This window comes from Pelophylax lessonae, assembly GCF_965119305.1.
Source record: "Pelophylax lessonae genome assembly, chromosome: 4".
NCBI lineage: Eukaryota > Metazoa > Chordata > Amphibia > Anura > Ranidae > Pelophylax > Pelophylax lessonae.
In genome coordinates this window covers 62,458,129-62,480,355 of record NC_138771.1, presented here as the reverse complement: position 1 = coordinate 62,480,355, position 22,227 = coordinate 62,458,129, and the positions used below count along the sequence as shown (strand labels likewise).

The following is a 22,227-nucleotide window of genomic DNA, read 5'->3' as shown; positions in this document are numbered from 1 at the left end:
TACATCGAAGTACTATACACATACTTATTATAAGTATAAACACATCCCCACAGTAGACAATAGGTGAGTTAATTAGCACAATTAACAATGTGTGGAAGACAGGTGGTTGAGCTGATGATATTAGCCTCTGCTATGAGTTTGACTGTGTGGAGCAGTCCTTTATTTGTAATAAGCAGCTAGGCCTTTAACATGGATCCTAGACCTAGTGTCCCAGACTCTGTGTGTCTTGGGGAGCCAGGGACTTGAATCCAAAGTAATATTACTCCAAGGGTCCCCGAGCATACACCTCAAAAAGAGTAGTGTTCCCTTAAAAGCCAGGGCCCATAGTCAGTAGGCAAGAGGCTATCCTGCAGTCTCCTTCAAAAGCCTCTGTCCTCGGTGAGTTTGTAACAGGCAGGTAAAGCCTCGTACACACGCAACGATTGTTGGCCGACCGATCGGCTGTCTTTTGTCCAGTGTTGTTGTGTTGGTTGAAATGTGCTCTAGACTGCACACAAATTTTATCGGCCAACAAAAACCATCTTCAGAAGTGATGTCATGTTCTGGTTTACATTTCCTGTGTTTTTTCTTCTTTGAGTATGCCCAGTTTTGCTCATCACATTTTTGTCTGCCGAAATCTGTACTAACTGAAGAACAATCGGCCGTTCTGTTGACGGCCAACAAAAATTTTATAGCATGCACACCAGATTTTGTTCGGCCGAAAAGTCGGAGTCAGTTGTCGGAAGCATCATACTAACAAGCCGACAATCGGACGATCGGACGTTGGTCGAAAATTTACGGCCAACAATCGTTGCGTGTGTACGAGGCTTTAGACAGCACAAGCACTGTACTGCTATAAGGAAACAGGATCTCTATTTTTTTTTTTTTTTTTTAGGGTAACAAAAACTTTAATGCGTTACATGACTTCGACACTGAGGTAATAGTCAGTCTCGCTGCTAAAGAATATGGGACACCATAGTTTTATACTGTATAGGAAAGGAGCCCATCGTAAGTCCTAGCAGGCCGTGGCGACGGAGTCGTCAGTATACCGGTAACTTGTGAATCTAAATTTTTGGTTTCAAGAATGTACGTTCAATTTTCTGATCTTTTCTGATTAGTTCCTAAATTTACTAGTGTATGCCTAGCTTAAGGGCTGGTATACACCAGGAGGTGCGTTTGAGCACATGCGCTTTTTTGCGCATTCCCCCACACATTGAATTTTAGGGCAGCCCTTAGATTTCAATGGACTGCACTATGAGTGTGAAATGCATAACAAGTTTCGGCCATGATTTTTAAAATTGCACTGCGCCAAAATACATGGTACTGCTTTACAGTGCACTTTGCTGGGCACGAACACCCGCGTGTTTGCTAGATACGTTAGGGTGGCTTTAAAAAAAACGAATGGCACCCGCACGTGCCTGCACAAGGCAGTGTATTTTTGTGCAGTGTGGGAAAATGCACAATTCCAGCATTACACCTGAACAAAGTTTGGATGGGCAAAGCAGTCAAAAAAGCGTGTTCTCTGCTATTACACTACTTTCAGTGTTACAGCCGGATGTAACCTTAATTTGCATGCAACAAGTGAGTGTAGACAAAACAGGTAATTATTGTATAAATTTAATTATTATAATTGTCACAAAATATGTCATTACAGTCTTAAAGGCAGAATGTGGGCAACGAAAGAAAATATGAGCTTTACAAGTAATTTTTGGTGCAGAACTTAGTTCTCAGACCTCAAACCCAAAAAACATTCCTGTAAGGGTCCTTTCACACGGTCGGTCTGCCACCGTAGGCGGATCCGTGCTGTTCAGCAGGGGATCATAAACACAGATCCCCACTGAGCAGGAAGGTGACAGCTCCCTCGCTGCTCTGTGTGCGGAGAGGGAGGTGTCAGAGCCCCATGCATCTCTATGGGGGAATCGGATGAAAGCGGACAGGCGATCCCCTGGACGGATGGAAAATAGGGTTTCCATCCGTCCGGATTTCACGGACAGGATCGCATGCGGATGGCAGCGGGTGTCAGCGGACATGTCTCCGCTGACATCTGCTGCCCCATAGGGATGCATGGAGGATCCGATCAGATCCGCCTAAAAAACGGACAGGCGGATCTGATCGGAGCGCTCGTGTGAAAGGACCCTAAGAGATTCTCCTCAATTAAAGGGGTTGTAAAAGTATGATGTTTTAATAAATAAATAAATAATAAAAACAAACCATGCCTATACTTACCTGTTCTGTGTAATGTTTTTGCAACGAACACCCCCGATCCTCTTCTTCTGGGGTCCTCCGCCGGCACTTCTGGCTCCTCCTCTTCATCAGGTGCCCCAAGGAAAATTGCTTTCCATGAGGGGCACCCGTGTGGGCTCGCTCCCGAGTCTCACTGCTGCATCCATTGACAGACAGTGGGACTCGGCCCCGCCCCCCACTCCCGTGTCACAACTTTTGATTGACAGCAGCGGGAGCCCCCTGCCCACAGACCCCGACAATCACAGCCCAGGATTGTCGGGAAGAGGCTCTTGTCCCCATCAACATTGGGAAAGGTGCACCCATCCCCCATGTTGAGGGCATGTTGTGGCCTGGTATGGTTCAGTAGGAGGGGCGCTTATTCTCCCCCCCCCCCCTTTCCTGACCTGCCAGGCTGCATGCTTGGATAAGGGTCTGGTATGGATTTGGGGGGGGGGTCCCAACGCAATTTTATTTTTTACATTTTGGCCCAAAGGGCCTGGTATGGACTAGAGGGGGGGCCTTACACCTTTTTCTAACATTTTTCTTTTGTCGGGCTATTGCCGGCTGTTGCAATTCTACAGGTGTGAGCCCACAGGCAAGAAGGTGACACGGGTTCCCCGGAGGCGTGGAATCTAAGGGCCAGCCACGGTTCTGCCAGGGACCCCCTCACGGGAGTTTGGACTTAGCTGCGTGCTGACCTCAAGTCACGACCTCCAGGTTCACCCTGCTCCTGAGGAGAGTACCCAAAGACACAGTGCAGGCACGGATGGATGGAGCAAAAGGAGAGCCGGATAACTAGCCAAGGTCAGGGTGGGCAGCAAACAAACTTAATCAGGAGAACTAGCGGAGTCAGTACACAAGAGATCCGTCCACGAGAAGTCAGGTTAGGAATGATTGCACGGAAGGGGCTCAGGAACAAGTGTTGCTCAAGAAACCAGAAACTGGTCTGAGTGGGATTTACATAGGGAGACACATGGGAGGTTGGACAGGAAGTAGCAGGAAGGAAGGTATATTAACCATCAGGTGAAGCGGGCGACACCCATAGCTGCTAAGTCAATACAGCAAGAGCAGAGCACAAGCTTGTGGAACCACAGGTGCCAGCAGACCTACAGCAGCAAAAGGTAAAAACAATAAGACACAGATTAGCTCCGCAGCTGATCTATGACACCGGCATTCTTTTCTTTACATTCATCTGTCATTGGGGAAGTCCGCTGACAGATGATGACTCATGCTTGTTGAGGATGCGGCTTCCCGTTAGGCTGCTTAATAACCAGCTATTTATTCACACAGAATTCAAATTGGTCGATCGTTTTTCGACTGATCCGTATTCTAATCTTTCTGAAAAGTTGGAATTCGTTGGAAAACAAATAAACTAAACTAATTTTAATGGATTTCAATGAAATTCGTTACTTTTCCATTCAGAGATTCGGATATATCCGAATATTTGTTACTATTTCATAACCAAAAATTTACATCCGGACCAAAATGAATTGCACATGTCTAATAATTACCAATATTTGCAGGTCTATGCCTCTTATATGTCCACACTGGTAGTGCAGGCTCTGCCTCAGTAAAGGCAGGCCATCATGTAGTATGTACTAGGGATCAACCGATATGTTTTTTTCAGGGCCGATACCGGTATTTTGGTCACAACGTATCGGCCGATATGGGCCGATATATTGTACATTTAATGTTTTGAAAAATAAAGACAATTTTTGACACAAATCTTGTACTGAACATGTTAATTTTTGTTTAATGCTTAATGGCTGTCTGGCACCCTGTGGTTGGTGGCTGGATGTCTGGCACCCTGTGGTGGGTGGCTGGCTGTCTGGCACATTATGGTGGGTGGCTGGTAGGCAACCTGTGGTGGGTGGCTGGCACCCTGTGGTGGGTGATTGGCTGGCTGGCACCCTGTGGTGGGTGGCTGGCTGGCTGGCACCCTGTGGTAGGTGGGTGGCTGGCACAGGGGCTGTGGGTGGCTGGCTGGTACAGGGCCTGTGGGCGGCTGGCTGGTACAGTGCCTGTGGGCGGCTGGCTGTCTGGCACCCTGTGGTGGGTGGGTGGGTGACTGGCTGTCTGGCACCCTATGGTGGGTGGCTGGCTGGCACAGGGGCTGTGGGTGGCTGGCTGGTACAGTGCCTGTGGGGGGGCTGGCTGGTACAGGGCCTGTGGGGGGCTGGCTGGTACAGGGCCTGTGGGGGGCTGGCTGGCTTGCTCGCTGGTACAGTGCCTGTGGCTGGCTGGAACAGGGCCTGTTGGTGGCTGGAACAGAGCCTGTGGGTGGCTGACTGGCTCGCTGGTACAGCGCCTGTGGCTGGCTGGTACAGGGCCTGTGGCTGTGCATGGCTGGCTGCTGTGGGTGGGTGTATGGCTGTGATACACTCCCACGAGACTAGTCCCGACTCCATACGAGACTGTCCAAAGCGAGGGAGGCGGCCTAAGAAGGCAGAATGACGTCACAAAAATATTGGCAACACAAAAGTTCCGGCCCTGCCGATAATCGGTCTATCTCTATTATGTACCTCTGGTTTACCTTTATCCTTTCCATACTTCCCCTCTCATTTCCTTTCCTTTTTCCCCCTTCTTATCTGTTATATTTTCTTTCTCTTTCTCCCTCTCCCCTTTACTTCAGGCTTGTCTCTTATCCCCTATCCCGCTGCTCTCTTGGCTTCAGCACTAGTTGTCCAGATCTCAGCTGATAAACTTGGTGTGTGGGTATAAGGATACAACTTTATGGGGTCCTCAATTGTAACGTAGCCTTGCAATGGGCTGAGACGTATGGCATTTTTGACACTGACGTAAGATCTCTGTGATGTGGACTTAACCTTCTTTGGTCTCATTATACTGTGATATATGCCTGTTATGTATTCCTTCCTCTATGAAGACTATCATCTGTAGATTGTATGGTGCTTTGCTATAGAGTGAAATAAAAAAATATAAACATAAAAAGAAGAAGTAGAGGAGGAGGATTTTTCCAGGCAGCTTTGTGTGTTTTTGGCCCCACAGACTTCAATGGTGCATGCGTTGTTGGGCCCATACACTTTTATTATGGGAGCACCTGCAAAGTGTGTATAAAGGCTGGTACACACTATAAGAAAATTGGGCGAATGATTGTCCGATTTTCCTCGTTGTTTCACAGTAAATCGGAACCGATGAAAGAAAAGTTGTACAAAAATTCTCGTACGACAAAGGCCTTTTTTTAAGTTGTTTACTGTTTCTGATCATGCGCAGTCTTTCTTTTCTGATTTTTCTTGTACAAAAATCGTACGAAGACAGAAACGAATATTGTTAGTTTTTTTTCTGTACAAGAAACATTATGGAGTTTGTCCCTTCGAGAATTTTCGTACGAAAATTCTGAATGGGCTGTGGAAAGATCTGTACACACTATACGAAAATCATACAAAAATTCTATGGACGAAAATGTTTGCCCAATTTTCTTATAGTGTGTACTAGCCTTTACACACATTTTTTCAGGTGCTCCAGTTACTACAGTCTATGGGGACAAAAAAAAAAAATGTTCCTGACCCAAAGGAGCCCCTGTATGGCACATTGCTCCTAAAACGTGAAAAAAAAAAAACAGGCAAAAAAAGGACTTTAAATTGCCTGAATATGCTCAAGTATGGATGGAGCCAGGGTCCTTTCACACGGCTGTCAGAGCCCTGCTCTCCTCTATGGGAGATTGGATGAAAACGGCCACCTGTCTGTTTTCATCCGATCCTCCAGACGGATGGAAAATGGGCAGAGTTATATAAAGTACTAGAAACCCATACTTGAGTAAAAGTACAAGTGCTCGATCAAAAAGTGACTTGAGTAGAAGTGGAAGTGCTCGATCAAAAAGTGACTTGAGTAGAAGTACTAAAGTATTCAACATTTTTTGTACTTAAGTATTGCAAGTAGTTTTTTTAAAAATGTTGCTACTCAAGTACTGAAAGTAAAAGTACCAGTAGTTTTGAAAAAAAAATTGCTACTCAAGTACTGAAAGTAAAAGTACAAGTACTGTGTTATGTAGTTATTAAAGAAAGAAGTCAAAAGTTTGAACATCATATTGTCTTTTATTATTTCAAATGCAGCTTTTATTTATACATACAGTAGCTTTTATTTTCGTATGCGCTGATAATACACATGTTTTGAGCTTCATGAAACCTGCCATCTACTGTTCTGGCAGTGGTCATTTTTATAATTGTAACGAGTAACTATGCAGCACAAAAAAAAATGATCGGAGTAGAAGTATTGAAATCATTGAAAAAATGTAGTGAAGTAAAAGTGGAAGTAGGAGAAAAAAATTCTACTCTAGGAAAGTACAGATACCGCCTTTCTGTACTTAAGTACAGTAGTGAAGTAGTTCTAATTAGTTACTATACATCTCTGAAAATAGGGCTTCCATCTGTCTGGATTTCATGGACAGGATCGGATCGGAGAGCAGCGGGTGTCAGCGGAGATGTCACCGCTGACATCCACTACTCCATAGAGGTGCATGGAGCCTCCGATCAGATCCGCCTGAAAAACTGACAGGTGGATCTGATCAGGAAAGCCTATGTGAAAGGGCCCTAAGAAAAGCTTTCAACTCTACCAGGAAGGCTACAGAAATAATATGTAATGCACTCTGAAGAATAGAATGCACATGCCAGTAAATGCAAATCATATAAAGGTTGCTTGATTTTACCACATCCATAAATGTCACTCATATTGGTGTTGTGCTTGAGTCAGCTTGAGACATTTTAATTTCAGACTAATGGAAAATGATTGTCCTGCTGTGAATGTAATTAAATATGGCAATTTATAGGATGATGACCATTGTTTTCTAATTATCTGACCCTTTCGATTCCTCATTTTCAGATTGAGGAAAGCAGTGGCAGGTTTTCCTGTTATGTTCTTTACCCCCCACCCCACTCATATTCACATTACCAGAAATTCTGCACCACATAAGTCTTTGCTGCATAAAAAAAAAAGAAAAAAACAACATACTTCCAGGTATAGGAAAAGGTGATTTCCTCCCGTCAGTGAACTAGGCAATTGCTAAGCCTGTCATATGATGGAGGGAGTGATATTACTGCCCCCCTATTTAACACAGGGATTCCAGGTTTGGCTGAAGGGAAGGCATTTATACACCATTTATAGGTAATAACACCAGGGGTGGTTGACCCAGGAAATATCGGATTGACTCCCGGGGGATCAGGAAGGAACAAACTCCCCCTTGCACAGGAAATTGGATCATACTTTACTGATTTTTTTTTTGCCTTCCTCTGGATCAATTGTGGGTATAGGGATTGTGTATATGCAGGTTTTCTATTTGTTTGTTTTTTTTCAATTGGTTGAACTAGATTTAGAGCCGGTTCACATTAGCGCGACTTGTCAGCCTGACAAGTCGCGCTCCCTCGCGGTCCATTGACCGCTACAGGACCCGTTCTAATAGGAGCGACACAAGTCGCTCCGACTTAGAAAAAGTACTATTTCGGGGCGACCTCGGAGCGACCTGCATAGACTTCCATTATGTGAAGTCCCTGCAAGTCGCTCCGAAGTCGTGGTGCAATGTAATGCACAAGTCGCCCCCGAAGTAGTAAGGAGTCGTGTTGCGCTAATGTGAACCGGCTCTAAAGTGTTACTAAAGCCTCGTTTAAAAAAAAAAAAAAAAAAATGTAAATAACAAACATGTCTATACTTACCCGCTTTGTGTAATGGTTTTGCATAGAGCAGCCTCAAACCTCTTCTTCTGGGGTCCCCCAGCAGTGCTCCGGGCCCCTCCCCTTTGGCAGATGCCCCACGGAAAGCATCTCACTCCCAAGTCCCACTGCTGCGTCCATTGACAGACAGTGGGACTGGGCCCCGCCCCCCACCCCCATGTCACAGCCAGTGGCGGCTCGTCATATGGGGTGCAGGGGCGCCGCCCCTATCCATGCGTCCGGCCCCCTAATCTACATGCGGACGCATGGAGTTCAATGGGGCTTTTTATTTTTTTTTTTTTAACCATGTGATTAGAGCAGAGCAGTGCACCCCGAGCCCACCCAGTTGTGACATGGATCCTCCTCCTGGCCAATCAGGAAGCAGGTTTTGAGACCCGTTTCCCGATTGGCCGAAAGGAGAAGCCATGCCATTGGGCATGGAGGAGGATAAAGGAGACGCAGAAGACGGGGAAAAGGCCAAAGCTGCCGCCGCCTGCTGCTGCATCCAGGCAAAGTGAGTGGGGGGGGGGGGTCCTGCCTGTCCTCTCCTGTCCTCTCCTCTCCTGTCTCGCTGTGGTTCCGGGGAGGGGGGATGGTGTGCAGCCCGGTGTGGTCCGGGAGGGAGGGGGTATGGTGCGGTCGGTCTGTTGACACCCCCCCCCCACCCCGGGCCCATGGAGCCCCAGCCGTCACTAGCCACAGCTTATGATTGACAGCAGTGGGATTGGGCCCAGCCCCCCACTCCTGTGTCACAGCTTATGACTGACAGCAGTGGGAGCCAATGACGTTTTCCCAGGAGGGACGAATGTGGGGGCACAACCAAAAGAGATAAAGCTACCAATCTTTCCAATGAGAAGGGAGACAGCAGCGGGAGTGAGAGGGAAGAAAAGAGGTGGGGGAGCTGCAGCACAAAAGGTTTTTTACCCTAAAGCATAGACTGCAATAAGATGAAAAACCTTAAAGCGGAGTTCCAGCCATTTTTGTGTTTATAAAAAGTCAGCAGCTACAAAAAGTGTACCTGCTGACTTTTATTAAACACACCCTCACCTGTCCCACGATCCAGCAATGCGGCCGTCCGAACCCTTGGTTCTCTCCCTCTCCCCTGTATTACTAGTGTGGGCACCTGGCTGTGACAGCTTGCTGCTTCGTAAGCCAGGTGCACACTGTGCATGCGGGAGTCACGCTGCGCGTCCTGAATGGCAGGGCAATCGTCTGGGGCCTGTGACGTGTCCCAGAAGACTGCAGGAAGGAGGGGGAGAGATAACTTTGGCTCGAGTCAACTAGGCCGCCTGAGCAGGAGTGGGAGCGGGTACCTGTCAAAACTAGGTACCTGCTCCCCCCCCCCCCCCCAAAAAAAAAAATTACATGTCAGGGGGTCAGGAGTCCTGAAAGCGGAACTTCCACTTTTAGGTGGAACTCCGCTTTAAGGCTTTAGAACCACTTAAACTTTGTAACAAGTTATGTAAGGCACGGGCAGTATAGGATCTATGGTAATGCTGTTGTGCGTTCCTTTGCGATTCATATGCAGTTCTGTGCAGTACAATTTCAGCCCATTCACTCTAAATCGGCTGAAATCGCACCACACCACAAGTACTTTTGCAGTACATTTGGAAACGCACTACATCCGGAACGTTTGGTACTTTTGTACCATGTGACACAGTGCAATCAGGTGCAGGCAAACGCACTGCATTTATGACCTGTGTTTGGGGTGTCGTTAACTTTGCACGTTGCAGATCGCAAATATCAGTGCGATTGGAATGCGGTGCAGGAACCCCGATCGAAAAATGGGTCTCTAGCATTCCTAGCAATATGGACCCTTTAAAATCTCATAAAGGTTTTTATGAAAGCAATCCAAATTTATGAAAGCATTGCAACAGTTTCAATAAAAATTCCGACACGTACAAAATGTATGTAGTTCTTATTCACATCACTTTTACAATGCATCACTATGATTGTGACAACTTGGCCCAAAAAAAAAACGATTTAAAGTGAAAGTAAACATGGAGATAGACTCTAACCTGTTATGGACCGCCCCACGCAAATGTACTGCGGCAGGGCAGCCCTCCTGCATGAAATAACGTACCTGTACATGAATTCTGGCACCTGGTCTGGGGCAGTACAGATTCTGTGAGAGGGGAAGATGGAGATCTTGTGTTCCTGCTAAGCAGAAACACAGATCTTTGTCTTCCCCCCCATTCAAAGCATCTCCCCCACACAGTTAGAAAGCACTCCTAGGAGCAAATTTAACCCTTTGATTTCCCCTGATGTTAATGCCTTCCCAGGCAGTGTCATTAGTACAGTGACAGTGTTTATATTTTAGCACTGATCACTGTATTAGTGTCACTGGTCCCCAAAAAGTGTCAGTTAGGTGTCCGATTTGTCTACGGCAATATCGCAGTCCCGCAATAAGTCGCTGATCGCTGCCATTACTAGTAAAAATAAATAAATAAATAAAGATTCAGTTTGTAGACGCTATAACTTTTGTACAAACCAATCAATATACGCTCATTTTTAAATTTTTTTTTTTTTTTAACCAAAAATATGTAGCAGAATACATACATATTGGCCTAAATTGATGAAGAATTTCGATTTTTTTTCATTTTTTTTATTGGATATGTTTTACAGCAGAAAGTAAAAAATATATTTTTTTTTTTTTTTTTTTTCAAAATGGTCACTCTATTTTTGTTTCTAGTGCAAAAAATAAAAAACGCGTGATCAAATACCACTAAAAGAAAGCTCTATTTGTGGGGAAAAGTAGGACATCAATTTTATTTCAGTACAGTGTTGCACGATCACGCAATTGCCAGTTAGATTAATGCAGTGCCGTATCGCAAAAAAAAACGGCCTCGTCATGAAGGGGGGTAAACCTTCCGGGAGTGAAGTAGTTAGGGAACCACATTTACAAATGGAAACTGGCCAATCCAGCCAAAAAATGGGTTTTCCTTTTTACAGTTCCTTGTCTACAGCTACTAGTCTCCAAGGATACACAGCAACAATTTTACACAAAGACCACCCCTACAATAGACAACAATGTCTATCTATATAGCTGAACCACCCTACCTAACGAAACACGCAGCTCCCAGAAAAAACAACCTGGCTGAATTCTATACATTCCTAGAAACTGTAAAAAAAAAACACGCAAAAACAACATGGAGGAAAGAAAGCAAGATACAGTAATAGGTTGGATTGCGAGCATAATTAGTTCCAGCAGCATGCTTGTAATCCAAAGCACTCATATCAAAGCAAACTTTCCCATAAGAAATAATGGAAACTCAGATAATTTGTTCCACAACCATTTATTGGTATAAATAAAGATATGCTGCTGTCATATCTAAAGTACAGGACTGTACAGTATAAGCCATCCCCTCTGTTAACCACTTGCCGACCAGTCACTGGGACTGTACTGCGGCAAAGTGGCTCGATTCCGTCCAGCGACGTAGACCTACGTCGCTGGACTCCTCCCCTTGTGGGCGGCGCTCGCGCGTGGCCGGAGGCTCGCTCCCGCTGTTTTCAGTCACAGCGGGAGTCAGGCCAGGGGAGGAGCAGCGGCGATCGCCGCCGCTCTTCCCCGATCGTCGGGGGAATCGAGTCTGGAGATCCGCCCGCTTCTGTAAACAGAGCGGGCGGATCTCCTAAGTGACAAACAGTGACAGATTGCAGGGTTCAGCATAGCTGAACATGCGATCTGTCCCTGTGTCACTCAGTCACCTCCCCCCCACACACGTCAGTAAGCACCAGGCATACATTAACCCCTCCCTCTCCAATAAAATTAACCCCTTCCCTGCCAGTGTCATTTTTACAGTAACAGTAGCACTGATTACTGTAGTAATGTCACTGGTACCCCCAAAAGTGTCAAAAATGTCAGTCAAGGGTCCGATCTGTCCGCCGCAATGTCGCGGTCCTGCAAAAAAAAAAAAAACGCAGATCGCCGCCATTACTCGTTAAAAAAAAAAAAAAAAAACACCAAAAATGACAGAAATCTTTCCCTTAGTTAGTAAACGCAATAACTTTTGCGCAAACCAATCAAAATACGCTTATTGTGATTTTTTTTTTACCAAACATAGGTAGCAGAAAACAAATTGGCCAAAAATTTAAAAAAATTTAGATTTTTACATTTTTTTGGGGGGGAATTTCATATAAAAAAATGTGAAAAATATTTTTATTTTTTCAAAATTTTCGCCCTTTTTTTGTTTATAGCGCAAAAAGTAAAAATCGCACAGGTGATCAAATACCACCAAAAGAAAGCTCTGTTTGTGGGAAAAAAAGGACGTAATTTCGTTTGGGTACGGCGTCGCACAACCGCGCAATTGTCAAAGTCGCACAGTGCCGAATCGCAAAAAGTGGCTCAGACGTAAGGCAGCAAAATCCTCCGGTGGTAAAGTGGTTAAATAACATTACATGTCCCTGTGTACTGTATATAAAAGATGTGGATTTCTACTGTATCAGAGCGTCTCCCGGCGCTCACGTGACTCCACGGCTCTCTGCTTCTCTCCTCCCCAGAAGACGTCAGCAGGAGTGGTTGGCCCTGCCCGCCGGGGGGGGGGAGGGAGAGAGACGAGGAATCACGTGAGCACCAGGAGACACTCTGATACAGTAGAAATCCACATCTTTTATTTACAGTACAGGGAGACATAATGTTATATAACAGAGGGGATGGCATGCTTATACTGTACTAAACCACTTTAACATTGTGAGTCTAATACTGCTCGTATATCAAGACAGCGCTCGCATGTCAAGGAAGAAGAAAAAAAAAAAAAAAAAATGTTCTTTGTCTTTCAAAACGCTCATAAACCAGGTTACTCGCAAACCAAGGTATTACTGTACAACCATGAAAGTAAGCGTATACTTTTTTTTTTTTTTCGTTTCAGGAAGGGTTAAACCTGTTACCTTAAGGCCCTTTCACACGGGCTTTCTGATCCTGTCTGCCTGTCAGTTTTTCAGGAGGGCCTGATCGGACCTTGCAGTCTCCCCTATGGAGCAGCGCATTTGTCAGTCGACACATATTCACTGACACCCGCTGCTATCTGATCACAAAATCCAGATGGATGATGGTCCTATTTTCCATCTGTCTGGCAGATCGAATCGAATGAAAATGGACAGGCGGTCCGTTTACGCTTGATTTACCCATAGAGGAGAGCGGGACTCTGTCCATGTCTGCTCTGCACAGCGGAGCGGACAGGATCGGTCATCTGCCTGCTCAGCGGGGATCAGCAGAGCGATCCTAACAACCAATGACATCATCAGTTGATAAGGAGGATGTCGGTCATCCTTGTTTGATTCTTCCTTGCCCCTCTCTGTCAGGTTAAATTTGCTGAGTGATGGAGAAAAACTGAGGAAGAAGAGAAACATTGGACTACTAGTCAGTACCAGCGTGCAATAGTGTATTGGATTTGGAAGAATAAATCACCTCTAACGTTGGGTGTCCTACATGTGTGGATGTTGCATTATGTAAAACTAATAGTTTACATTTTAGAATAGGATGCCTCAAGGCTGTCAATATTTTTAAAGGATGCCTCGACTGAAAAAAGGTTGAGAAACACTTCTCTAGAAGATTACCAGCAAGGAGAAGGTGATCCCGATTCCCTTATACAGATCTTTAGTTATCACAAGAGCAGATGTGTCAAACACAAGGCCCACGGGCCAAATCCGGCCCTCCAGGCCATTTCATGTGGCCCTCGCACCAGGAAAGGGTGGGAGAGAGATGTGAAAGAGAGCCGATTCCTGCACACTGCATAGCACACCCCTAAACCCTGCACTCAGTATGTAACACACTCCTCAGTACTACACTCTGTACACAGCGCACTCCTAAACTCTGTACATAGGGCACCTCTGAACTCTGCACACTATACGTAGTGCATCCCTGAGCTCCGCATATTCAACACTCCTGGTATTTAAAGCCCCTTTAAGATCCTCCCACTGTTAGTGCAATTTGGCCACACCCATAGTTCAATGCGGTTCAGTGGGGGGGCCTGGTTAGGTTCCTGCACCTATTCTCTGAGACAAAAAATATATATAGTCTTACAGATACAACCGGCCCTTTGAGGACAACCATAATGCTTGTGTGGCCCTCAATTAAATTGAGTTTGACACCCCTGCACTAGAAGTATCCCCAGAGGAAGGAAGACGGTCCCAATTCCTCTATATCCGGAGTAAGCAACCATAAAGAGGTGAGGACCTACCTCAACAACATGTAATAAGTCAAAGATCACCGGGTACGGTGTTGGCCAGTGCCGCCTTCTCACACCTGAATTCAAACCTCTGATTGCTGTACTACCATGTCGCAATCTCGTGCATTGCACGGCAATCAAGGGTTTAAATTAGGTGGTGAGGAGGCAATATATCACCTGCTCATCACCTGTCAACACACAGTCAGATCGCTTTTCAGAGGAGCAGCAGTGCTGCTGCATTTGTGAATAAGCCCTTATTGCATTCGGCAGCGGTACCCTTAGGGCTCAGTCACATGTAAAGTTGGGGGGTGGTAAAACAGGAGGATATAACAGATATCTTTGGCTAAGTGCAGAAAACCTGCAACACCATATTGCACCTGCGGTGTGGGTAAACCATGACACATCAGTGTGAAAGCAGCCGTATACTATATGCCCAGTGTATTGCTTCACACTGACCTGAAGATCTCTTCTTTCCTGCTGATGGAACCACACTGGAGACCGCTAGCAGGGATAAGAGGTGGAGTGCAGTTGGTATCACTCCGCATGGGACAGGAGCCGGCACTACAGAGGAGGCATCGGCTTATGCGGCTCTTTCTCCCTACTACACCTCCAACTTTACAAGTAGTCCCTCTGCATTGCACTCTGATGTTCCGGGGATGGCGGGTCAGCAAGCCCAGACCGCCATCTACCAGTCACCTGTCCGCCATCTACAGGTTGCTGACCATCCCCTCTATATTGATCTTTAGTTATCAGTAGAGGATTACCAGCAGGAGGAAGGTGGTCCTGATTCCCATATATAGATATTTTGCTATTTCTATAGGGATCCCCTTAAAGTAGAATACAGCAAGGGAGGGTTATAAACCCGGTCAGATTTTTTTTTTTTCGCCATCTGGGTCCCATTGCAGAGATTTCCCTTCACTTCCCGTCCCATAACCAAACAGGAAGTGAGAGGAAATCACTGCAAATTAGGGGAATTCCTTGGGGACTCCCAAGTCACCAGAAGTAGAGTCCTCATTGAAAGATTTCCCCTCTATTATCTTTCCAGTCATTGCTTGTAACCATTGGCTACCAGGGCTGATCGCTGTACAGGCTGCCATACACACTGGCCAAATGCTGGCCGGTTTCTGTAATACCGGCCGATATTTGGACCATATATAACACCCCACTGTCCTAGCGACTCTTCGCCCTTCAGTGGGATATTTGTACCATGAGCCCCGGGCTGTTCTTATATCCTTAGGTCCCTACCACCAGTTTAATGGATAAAGCATAAAGCTCATCTTAAAGCGGAACTTCAACCCTAAGTTCTGCTTCTCTGCCTCCTTCCCCCTCCTCTTTAACTTCTAGAGCCGGTTCACACTAATCCGACTCAAAGTCGCCCGGACTTTGGGCGACTTTGAAGTCACCCGTGCAGCGCAACTTCATTGCGGCTTGCAAACGACTTCTCATAATAGAAGTCAATGCAAGTCGCTCCGACTTCGCCCATAAATAGTGCAGGAACCTTTTTCTAAGTCGGAGCAACTTGAGTCGCTCTGATTATAACGGTTCCATTGCACAGCATTGGGAGCTACTTGTCAGGCAACCAAGTCGCCTGACAAGTCAGAGTAGTGTGAACCGACTCTCAGGGTCCTTTCACACAAGCGGTGCCCCCGGCAGACTTTGTTTTGCTCAGTGGGGATCGATCCGTTGATCACCGCTGAGCAGGCGGATGACAGCTCGGTCTCCACTTACTTTGCAGAGACAGAGTTGTCAGATCCCCGCTCTCCTCTATGGGAGATCGGATGAGAACTGACCGCCTGTCCGTTTTTCATTCGATCCAATCCTCCAGAGGGATGGAAAATAGGGTTTCCATCCATCCAGATTTCATGGACAGGATCAGATCGGATAGCAAGGGGTGTCACCTCTGACATCCGCTGCTCCATTCAGGTACATGGAGCATCCAAACAGGTCCACCTGAAAAACTGACAGGACCTCATCAGAAAGACTGCATGAAAGGGTCCTTAGGCACGTTTTATGGGGGGGGGGCCCGGGTGAGGACAGCAGTTAATCCCCGGACAGGTAAGTTTCCTTTTATTAACCACTTGCCGACTGCCTAACGCCGATCTACGTCGGCAGTCAGCCCCTCACAGGCAAAGTGACGTAGGGCTACGTCACTAGCGTGTGAGGGTCTAGGGAGCGAGCGCGCGCCCCCGGAGGCGCGCTCCCGCGTGGTCACGGACCCACCCGCGCGTGTGACCAGCGGACCCGATGTCTGCCGGTCACTCGGCGATCGGCGGGGGAGAGGGAGAATGTCAGGCAGCTTGTGTAAACAAGCCACCTGTCATTCTCCTCGCTGTAAAGACACTGATCAAACGGATCTAGTATGTAGATCCGTTGATCAGTGTCCTTACAGCTCAAGCCACAGCCAATCACAGTAGAAAGCACGCCCCTAGGGATACACACAGCCCCTCCCTCCCAAATAAAGTTAACCCCTTCACAACCAGTGTATTTTTACAGTAACAGTGCATATGTATAGCACTGATTACTGTAGAAATGTCACTGGTAACCCCAAAAGTGTCACAAATGTCAGTCAAGGGTCCGATCTGTCCGCCCCAATGTCGCAGTACCGCAAAAAAAAAAAAAAAAAATCGCAGATCGCCGCCATTACGCGTTAAAAAAAAAACAACAAAAATGACAAAAATCTTTCCCTTTGTTAGTAAACGCGATAACTTTTGCGCAAACCAATCAAAATACGCTTTTTGCAATTTTTTTTACCAAACATATGTAGCATAAAACAAATTGGCCGAAAATTTTAAAAAATTTTGATTTTTACTTTTTTTTGGGGGGAATTTCATATAAAAAAATGTGAAAAATATTGTTATTTTTGCAAAATTGACGCTGTTTTTTTGTTTATAGCGTGTGATCAAAAAATCGCACAGGTGATCAAATACCACCAAAAGAAAGCTCTGTTTGTGGGAAAAAAAGGACGTCAAATTCGTTTAGGTACAGCGTCGCACGACCGCGCAATTGTCCGTTAAAGTCACGCAGTGCCGAATCACAAAATACCCCCTGGTCAGGAAGGGGGTAAAATCTTCCGGGGCTTAAGTGGTTAAAAGTCAGCAGCTACAGTATTTGTTTCTAATGACTTTTAATTTTTGAGGAGAGCTGTAGAATATCTCTAAGCTGGCCATACATGGAGTGAATTTGGGCTAGTTCCTGAAGAATCAGCCAAAATGTTCTTTATGGGTGGCCAAAATTCACTCAATGGGTGAATCTGTTGGCCACCTCCTGCCAAACATCGCTCAAATAAAAAGTTCAATGAAGCCGGGCCTAAAACTGTGTTAACCAATCCAATTAAATGCAGCCATTGTTTGGGTATTCTGGCAGGTTCCGGCTGTCACAGTACTATATCGTAACGGACTTGAAATAGAGACCACACTGGACTGATTAAGGGCCAGTTCACACCACATGCAATCCAGTGTGGTCTTTTTTTCTGCATCAAAAACACATGGAAAGTAAAGCCTCGTAAACACGCAACGATTGTTGGCCAACCGATCGTCCGTCTTTTGTCCAGTGTTGTTGTGTTGGTTGAAATGTGCTCTAGACTGCACACAAATTTTATCGGCCAACAAAAACCAACTTCAGAAGTGATGTCATGTTCTGGTTTACTTTCCGTGTGTTTTTTCTTCTCTGAGCATGCCCAGTCTTGCTCATCTGATTTTTGTCTGCCGAAATCTGTACTGACTGACGAACAATCGGCCGTTCTGTTGACGGCCAACAAAAATTTTATAGCCTGCAGACCAGATTTGTTTCGGCCGAAAAGTCGCAGTCGGTTGTCGGAAGCATCATACTAACAAGCTGACAATCGGCCGATCGGATGTTGGCCGAAAATTCACAGCCAACAATCGTTGCGTGTACAAGGCTTAAAGCCCCGTACACACGTACCGATTGTCGGCCGTAAATATTCGGCCCACGACCGATCGGCCGATTGTAGGCTTGTTAGTATGATGCTTCCGACAGCCGACAGCGCATTTTCGGCCGAACAGAATCTGTCGTGCAGGCATTAAAATTTTTGTTGGCCAACACCAGAACGGCCGATTGTTCGCCAGTCAGTACAGATTTTGGCCGACAGACAGCAGATTTGCAAGACTGGGCATGCTCAGAAAAGAAAAAAGACAAGGAAAGTAAACCAGAACAGGACATCACTTCTGCAGTCGGCTGTTGTTGGCCGACAAAATTCGTGTGCAGTCTTTTGCAGTTTTCAACAGACATGACATCCCTGGACAAAAGACGGCCGATCGGTCGGCCGACGATCGGTACGTGTGTACGGGGCTTTAGTTATATGGCTGTGGATGGCATAGTTCACACAAGTGCTTGCAGTTCCAGAAAAAAAGTAGAACATGCTGCATTTTTCCTGCACTAGACTGTACTGGAACGCTGTACAATGCATCTCAACGTACCAGAATGCACCTAAACACACCGGAACCTTATTTGAGGTTAAGAAAAAAGAAGGGAAAATGCACTGGACTGCATCAAAAATGCACCAAAAACTCATCAAAAACGCACCGAAACGCATCAAAAACATGCAGGCAGAAAAGCAACTGGGAAGCATCCGGACTCCTCCATTTCTATGGTGTGAACTGGTCCTTAGTAATTCTTAAGTCAGCATTAGGTGGTTACACGGATGAGTGGCGGTCTTGGACTCCCTTTGGAGGTATGGGCTGCTACCTTACTGGTACAACTGTGATTTCACTTCAATGGGGAAGATATTTGGGATGGGGAGAGAGGAGCACCCGGTATCAGAGTGATGGAAGGATTACAATCTTTTATTGAAAATAATGAGAGTACAGATCAAGCCAACGCATTTCGGGGGACGAGCCTCCCCCCTTTGGGCTGTTGGCACGTGTAAATGGAGAAGGATAGGCTCAGTGGCGGTCTCTTGTAAGAGAAAAAGTTGGCTAGAGTTTCCTTTAACTTGCAGGGATTTCCTGTCACTTCCTGTTGGGCTATGGGACAGGAAGTGAAGGAAAAATCTTCCCAAAGAGGCACAAATGGCAAAAAGAACCTGACAGTGGTTATAACCCTCTCTTACGCTATCCAAAATAGAAAATGTTTTACTTATAGTTCTACTTTTAACAGAAGGACTAATGTAAACAGCCCAATTATTATGTATCCAATCAGGCAGGCACTGCATAGTGCTAGTAGATCTCTATAACAATCAGATTGTATAGTGTATGGCCAGATTTAGAAATAATAAAAATAGATGTGACTGTAGTTGGGCTTTAAAAAGAACTAACGGCAAAGTCTTGTTTTTATTTTGGATAGAGTCAGGGAGGGTTAAAGCCACTTTTTTTTAACCTTCTGTGTTTCATTGGGGAGAATTCCATTCACTTCCTGCCCCATAACCACCACAAGATAGTGAAGGAATCCTTGGTTGTCACCATTGGAAGATTTCCCCTCTGTTACTGTTTTGGATTGGCTTTCACTGTCAGTGATAACTGTCACCAGGACCCAAACAGGAACACAGACATCAAAGACAACTGATAGCTGTTCTAATCCCTCCCCACTCCATGCAAGACTAACAATAAAAGGATAACAAATCATCCCCCAAACAGAGGGAACCCCCCCCCCTCCACCCACACACACAGAGGGACCCCATACCTGGCCAGGTGCTGAGTTTCTCCCCCCAGCCTCCTCTCCAGCTCCTCCCAGGCGGGGGGCGGCTCAGTGGATGGGAAAGCCGATAGATTGAGAGCTTCGGATACCTCCTCAAAGCGGGCAGCGAAGTCCTGGAAGTCGATGATCCCGTCCTGATCCACATCCAGCCTGCGGAACAGAGGCCGGACCAGACTGGGCTGCACCCCCAGATCCGTGCACACCGTCGCAAAGTCCTCCAACTCCACCAACCCGGAGCCATTCACATCGCAGGCGGCGAACAGGCTCCGGAGGTGCGAGAGATTGGGTGCTGAGCCCATCACCTCCGGGGGGGGGGTGGCAGAGTCCTCCTAGGTGATCAACATGGGTAAAACCGTCCAGAGACACCGGATCAGGAGAGGGAGAGCACTGCTACTATGTATCAATGTAAAAAGCAACACTTCTCTATGTATACAATGTATCAATGCGGAGATTGGCACTTCCTTTATGTATACATGTGCAGATGCTCTATGTATCAATGTGAAGATCCTCTATGTATACAATGTATCAATGTAAAGATCAACACTTCCTTTATGTATACTATATATCAATGAGAAGATCCTCTATGTATGCTGTGTATTAATGTGAGGATCAGCACTGCTACTATTTACAATGTATAGGTATGTAGATCTGTTCTTCCTCTGTGTATACAATGTATCAGTTTATAGATCTGTTCTTCCTCTGTGTATACAATGTATCAGTATGTAGATGAGCTCTTCCTCTGTGTATACAATGTATCAGTATGTAGATGAGCTCTTCCTCTGTGTATACAATGTACCAGTATGTAGATGAGCTCTTCCTCTGTGTATACAATGTATCAGTATATAGATGAGCTCTTCCTCTGAGTATACAATGTATCAGTATGTAGATGAGCTCTTCCTCTGTGTATACAATGTATCAGTATATAGATGAGCTCTTCCTCTGAGTATACAATGTATCAGTATGTAGATGAGCTCTTCCTCTGTGTATACAATGTACCAGTATGTAGATGAGCTCTTCCTCTGAGTATACAATGTATCAGTATGTAGATGAGCTCTTCCTCTGTGTATACAATGTATTAGTATGTAGATGAGCTCTTCCTCTGTGTATACAATGTACCAGTATGTAGATGAGCTCTTCCTCTGAGTATACAATGTATCAGTATATAGATGAGCTCTTCCTCTGAGTATACAATGTATCAGTATATAGATGAGCTCTTCCTCTGAGTATACAGACAGAACGTTATATGTAGAGGAGTGTCACTCCCGTCAGCTGGTGATCCCAGAAATTGTAGAAGTCCCCCCTGCCTCCAGTGCAGCCATAGTCGGTGTGCTGTCAGTGTCTCTCCCAGGTAGAAGTCCCCAGTGTCCGCTCCATGATGAGATTAGGAAGTCCGATCTCCTGTATGTGTCTGCTCCAGCCTTCCGCCAAACTTTCCCATACACCTTCCCTGCAGCTCCGCCCCCACACACCTCTGTGTCCCGAGGCTCCGCACAGTGCCCGCCCCATTCTCCACCCCCACACACCTCTGTGTCCCGAGGCTCCGCACAGTGCCCGCCCATTCTCCACCCCCACACACATCTGTGTCCTCCTTTAGTACAGTTCCCGCCTCCTACTCCACCCCTACGTCTCCCGCACCGCTCAGTGCCCGCCCCCTGCTTCACCCTTACACACCTCTGTGTCATGTTCTTACACCCCTACTCCACTGTACGTCGCGAGCGCCACTCAATGCCCGCCCACTGCTCCACCCCTAAGTTCCAGGCTCTCTGTGTCCGCCCTGGGCCCCGATCAGTGCCCACCCCTTGCTCCACCCCCCACACCTCTGTGTCCCCAGGCTGCGCTCAGGGCCCGCCCTTTGCTCCACCCCCCACACCTCTGTGTCTCTAAGCTCCGCTCAGGTCCCGCCCTTTGCTCCACCCAGTGTACAGCCTGCACATATTTCTCCGGCCACAGGCTCAGGTCAGTAGAAGTGACAGTGCTGGTGTGACCACATATTTTCTAGCACGCCTCGCCCTCTACACAGGTAGATCACACTCTACAGGTATGCCGGAGATCGCAGCATTAACCCTTCCCAGGGAGACACCTCCTGTCCTCAGCAAAGACATTCTTGTTGTGTCACTTTATCATTTAACCTCTTGCTGACCAGGCCTTTTCTGGAACTTTTTGTTTAAAAGTTTAAATCATTTTTTTTTGCTAGAAAATTACTTAGAACCCCCAAACATTATATATATATATATATATATATATATATATATATATATATTTTTTTTTTTTTTTTTTTCAGCAGAGACCCCAGAGAATAAACTAGCAATCATTACAAAATTTTATGTCACACTGTATTTGCGCAGCGGTGTTTTAAACCAAAAAAATAAAATTTTCTGAATTTTATGCAAAAAAACACCATAGATAACCCAGTTTTTTTTTTAATATAAAAGATAATGTTACACCGAGTAAAAAGATACCTAACATCTCACACTTTAAAATTGCGCACGCTCAAGCAAGGCCCGAAGCGAAAAAAAAAAAATAGCGTAGGGCAGACATGACCAGGT

At 46.0% G+C, this 22,227-nt stretch overlaps 1 protein-coding gene across 1 annotated transcript in view; it reads right to left on the bottom strand.

The window, feature by feature from the left end:
- The window catches only part of LOC309553467 (ras and EF-hand domain-containing protein-like), a 113,114-nt gene extending 93,017 nt beyond the window's left edge, over window positions 1-20,097 (bottom strand). The window contains exon 1 of the mRNA XM_082254672.1: window positions 19,667-20,097. Coding sequence (XP_082110798.1) covers window positions 19,667-19,980 — 314 coding nt within the window. The 5' untranslated portion in view covers window positions 19,981-20,097. The remainder of the gene's footprint in view (window positions 1-19,666) is intronic.
- Between the last annotated feature and the right edge of the window lie 2,130 nt (window positions 20,098-22,227).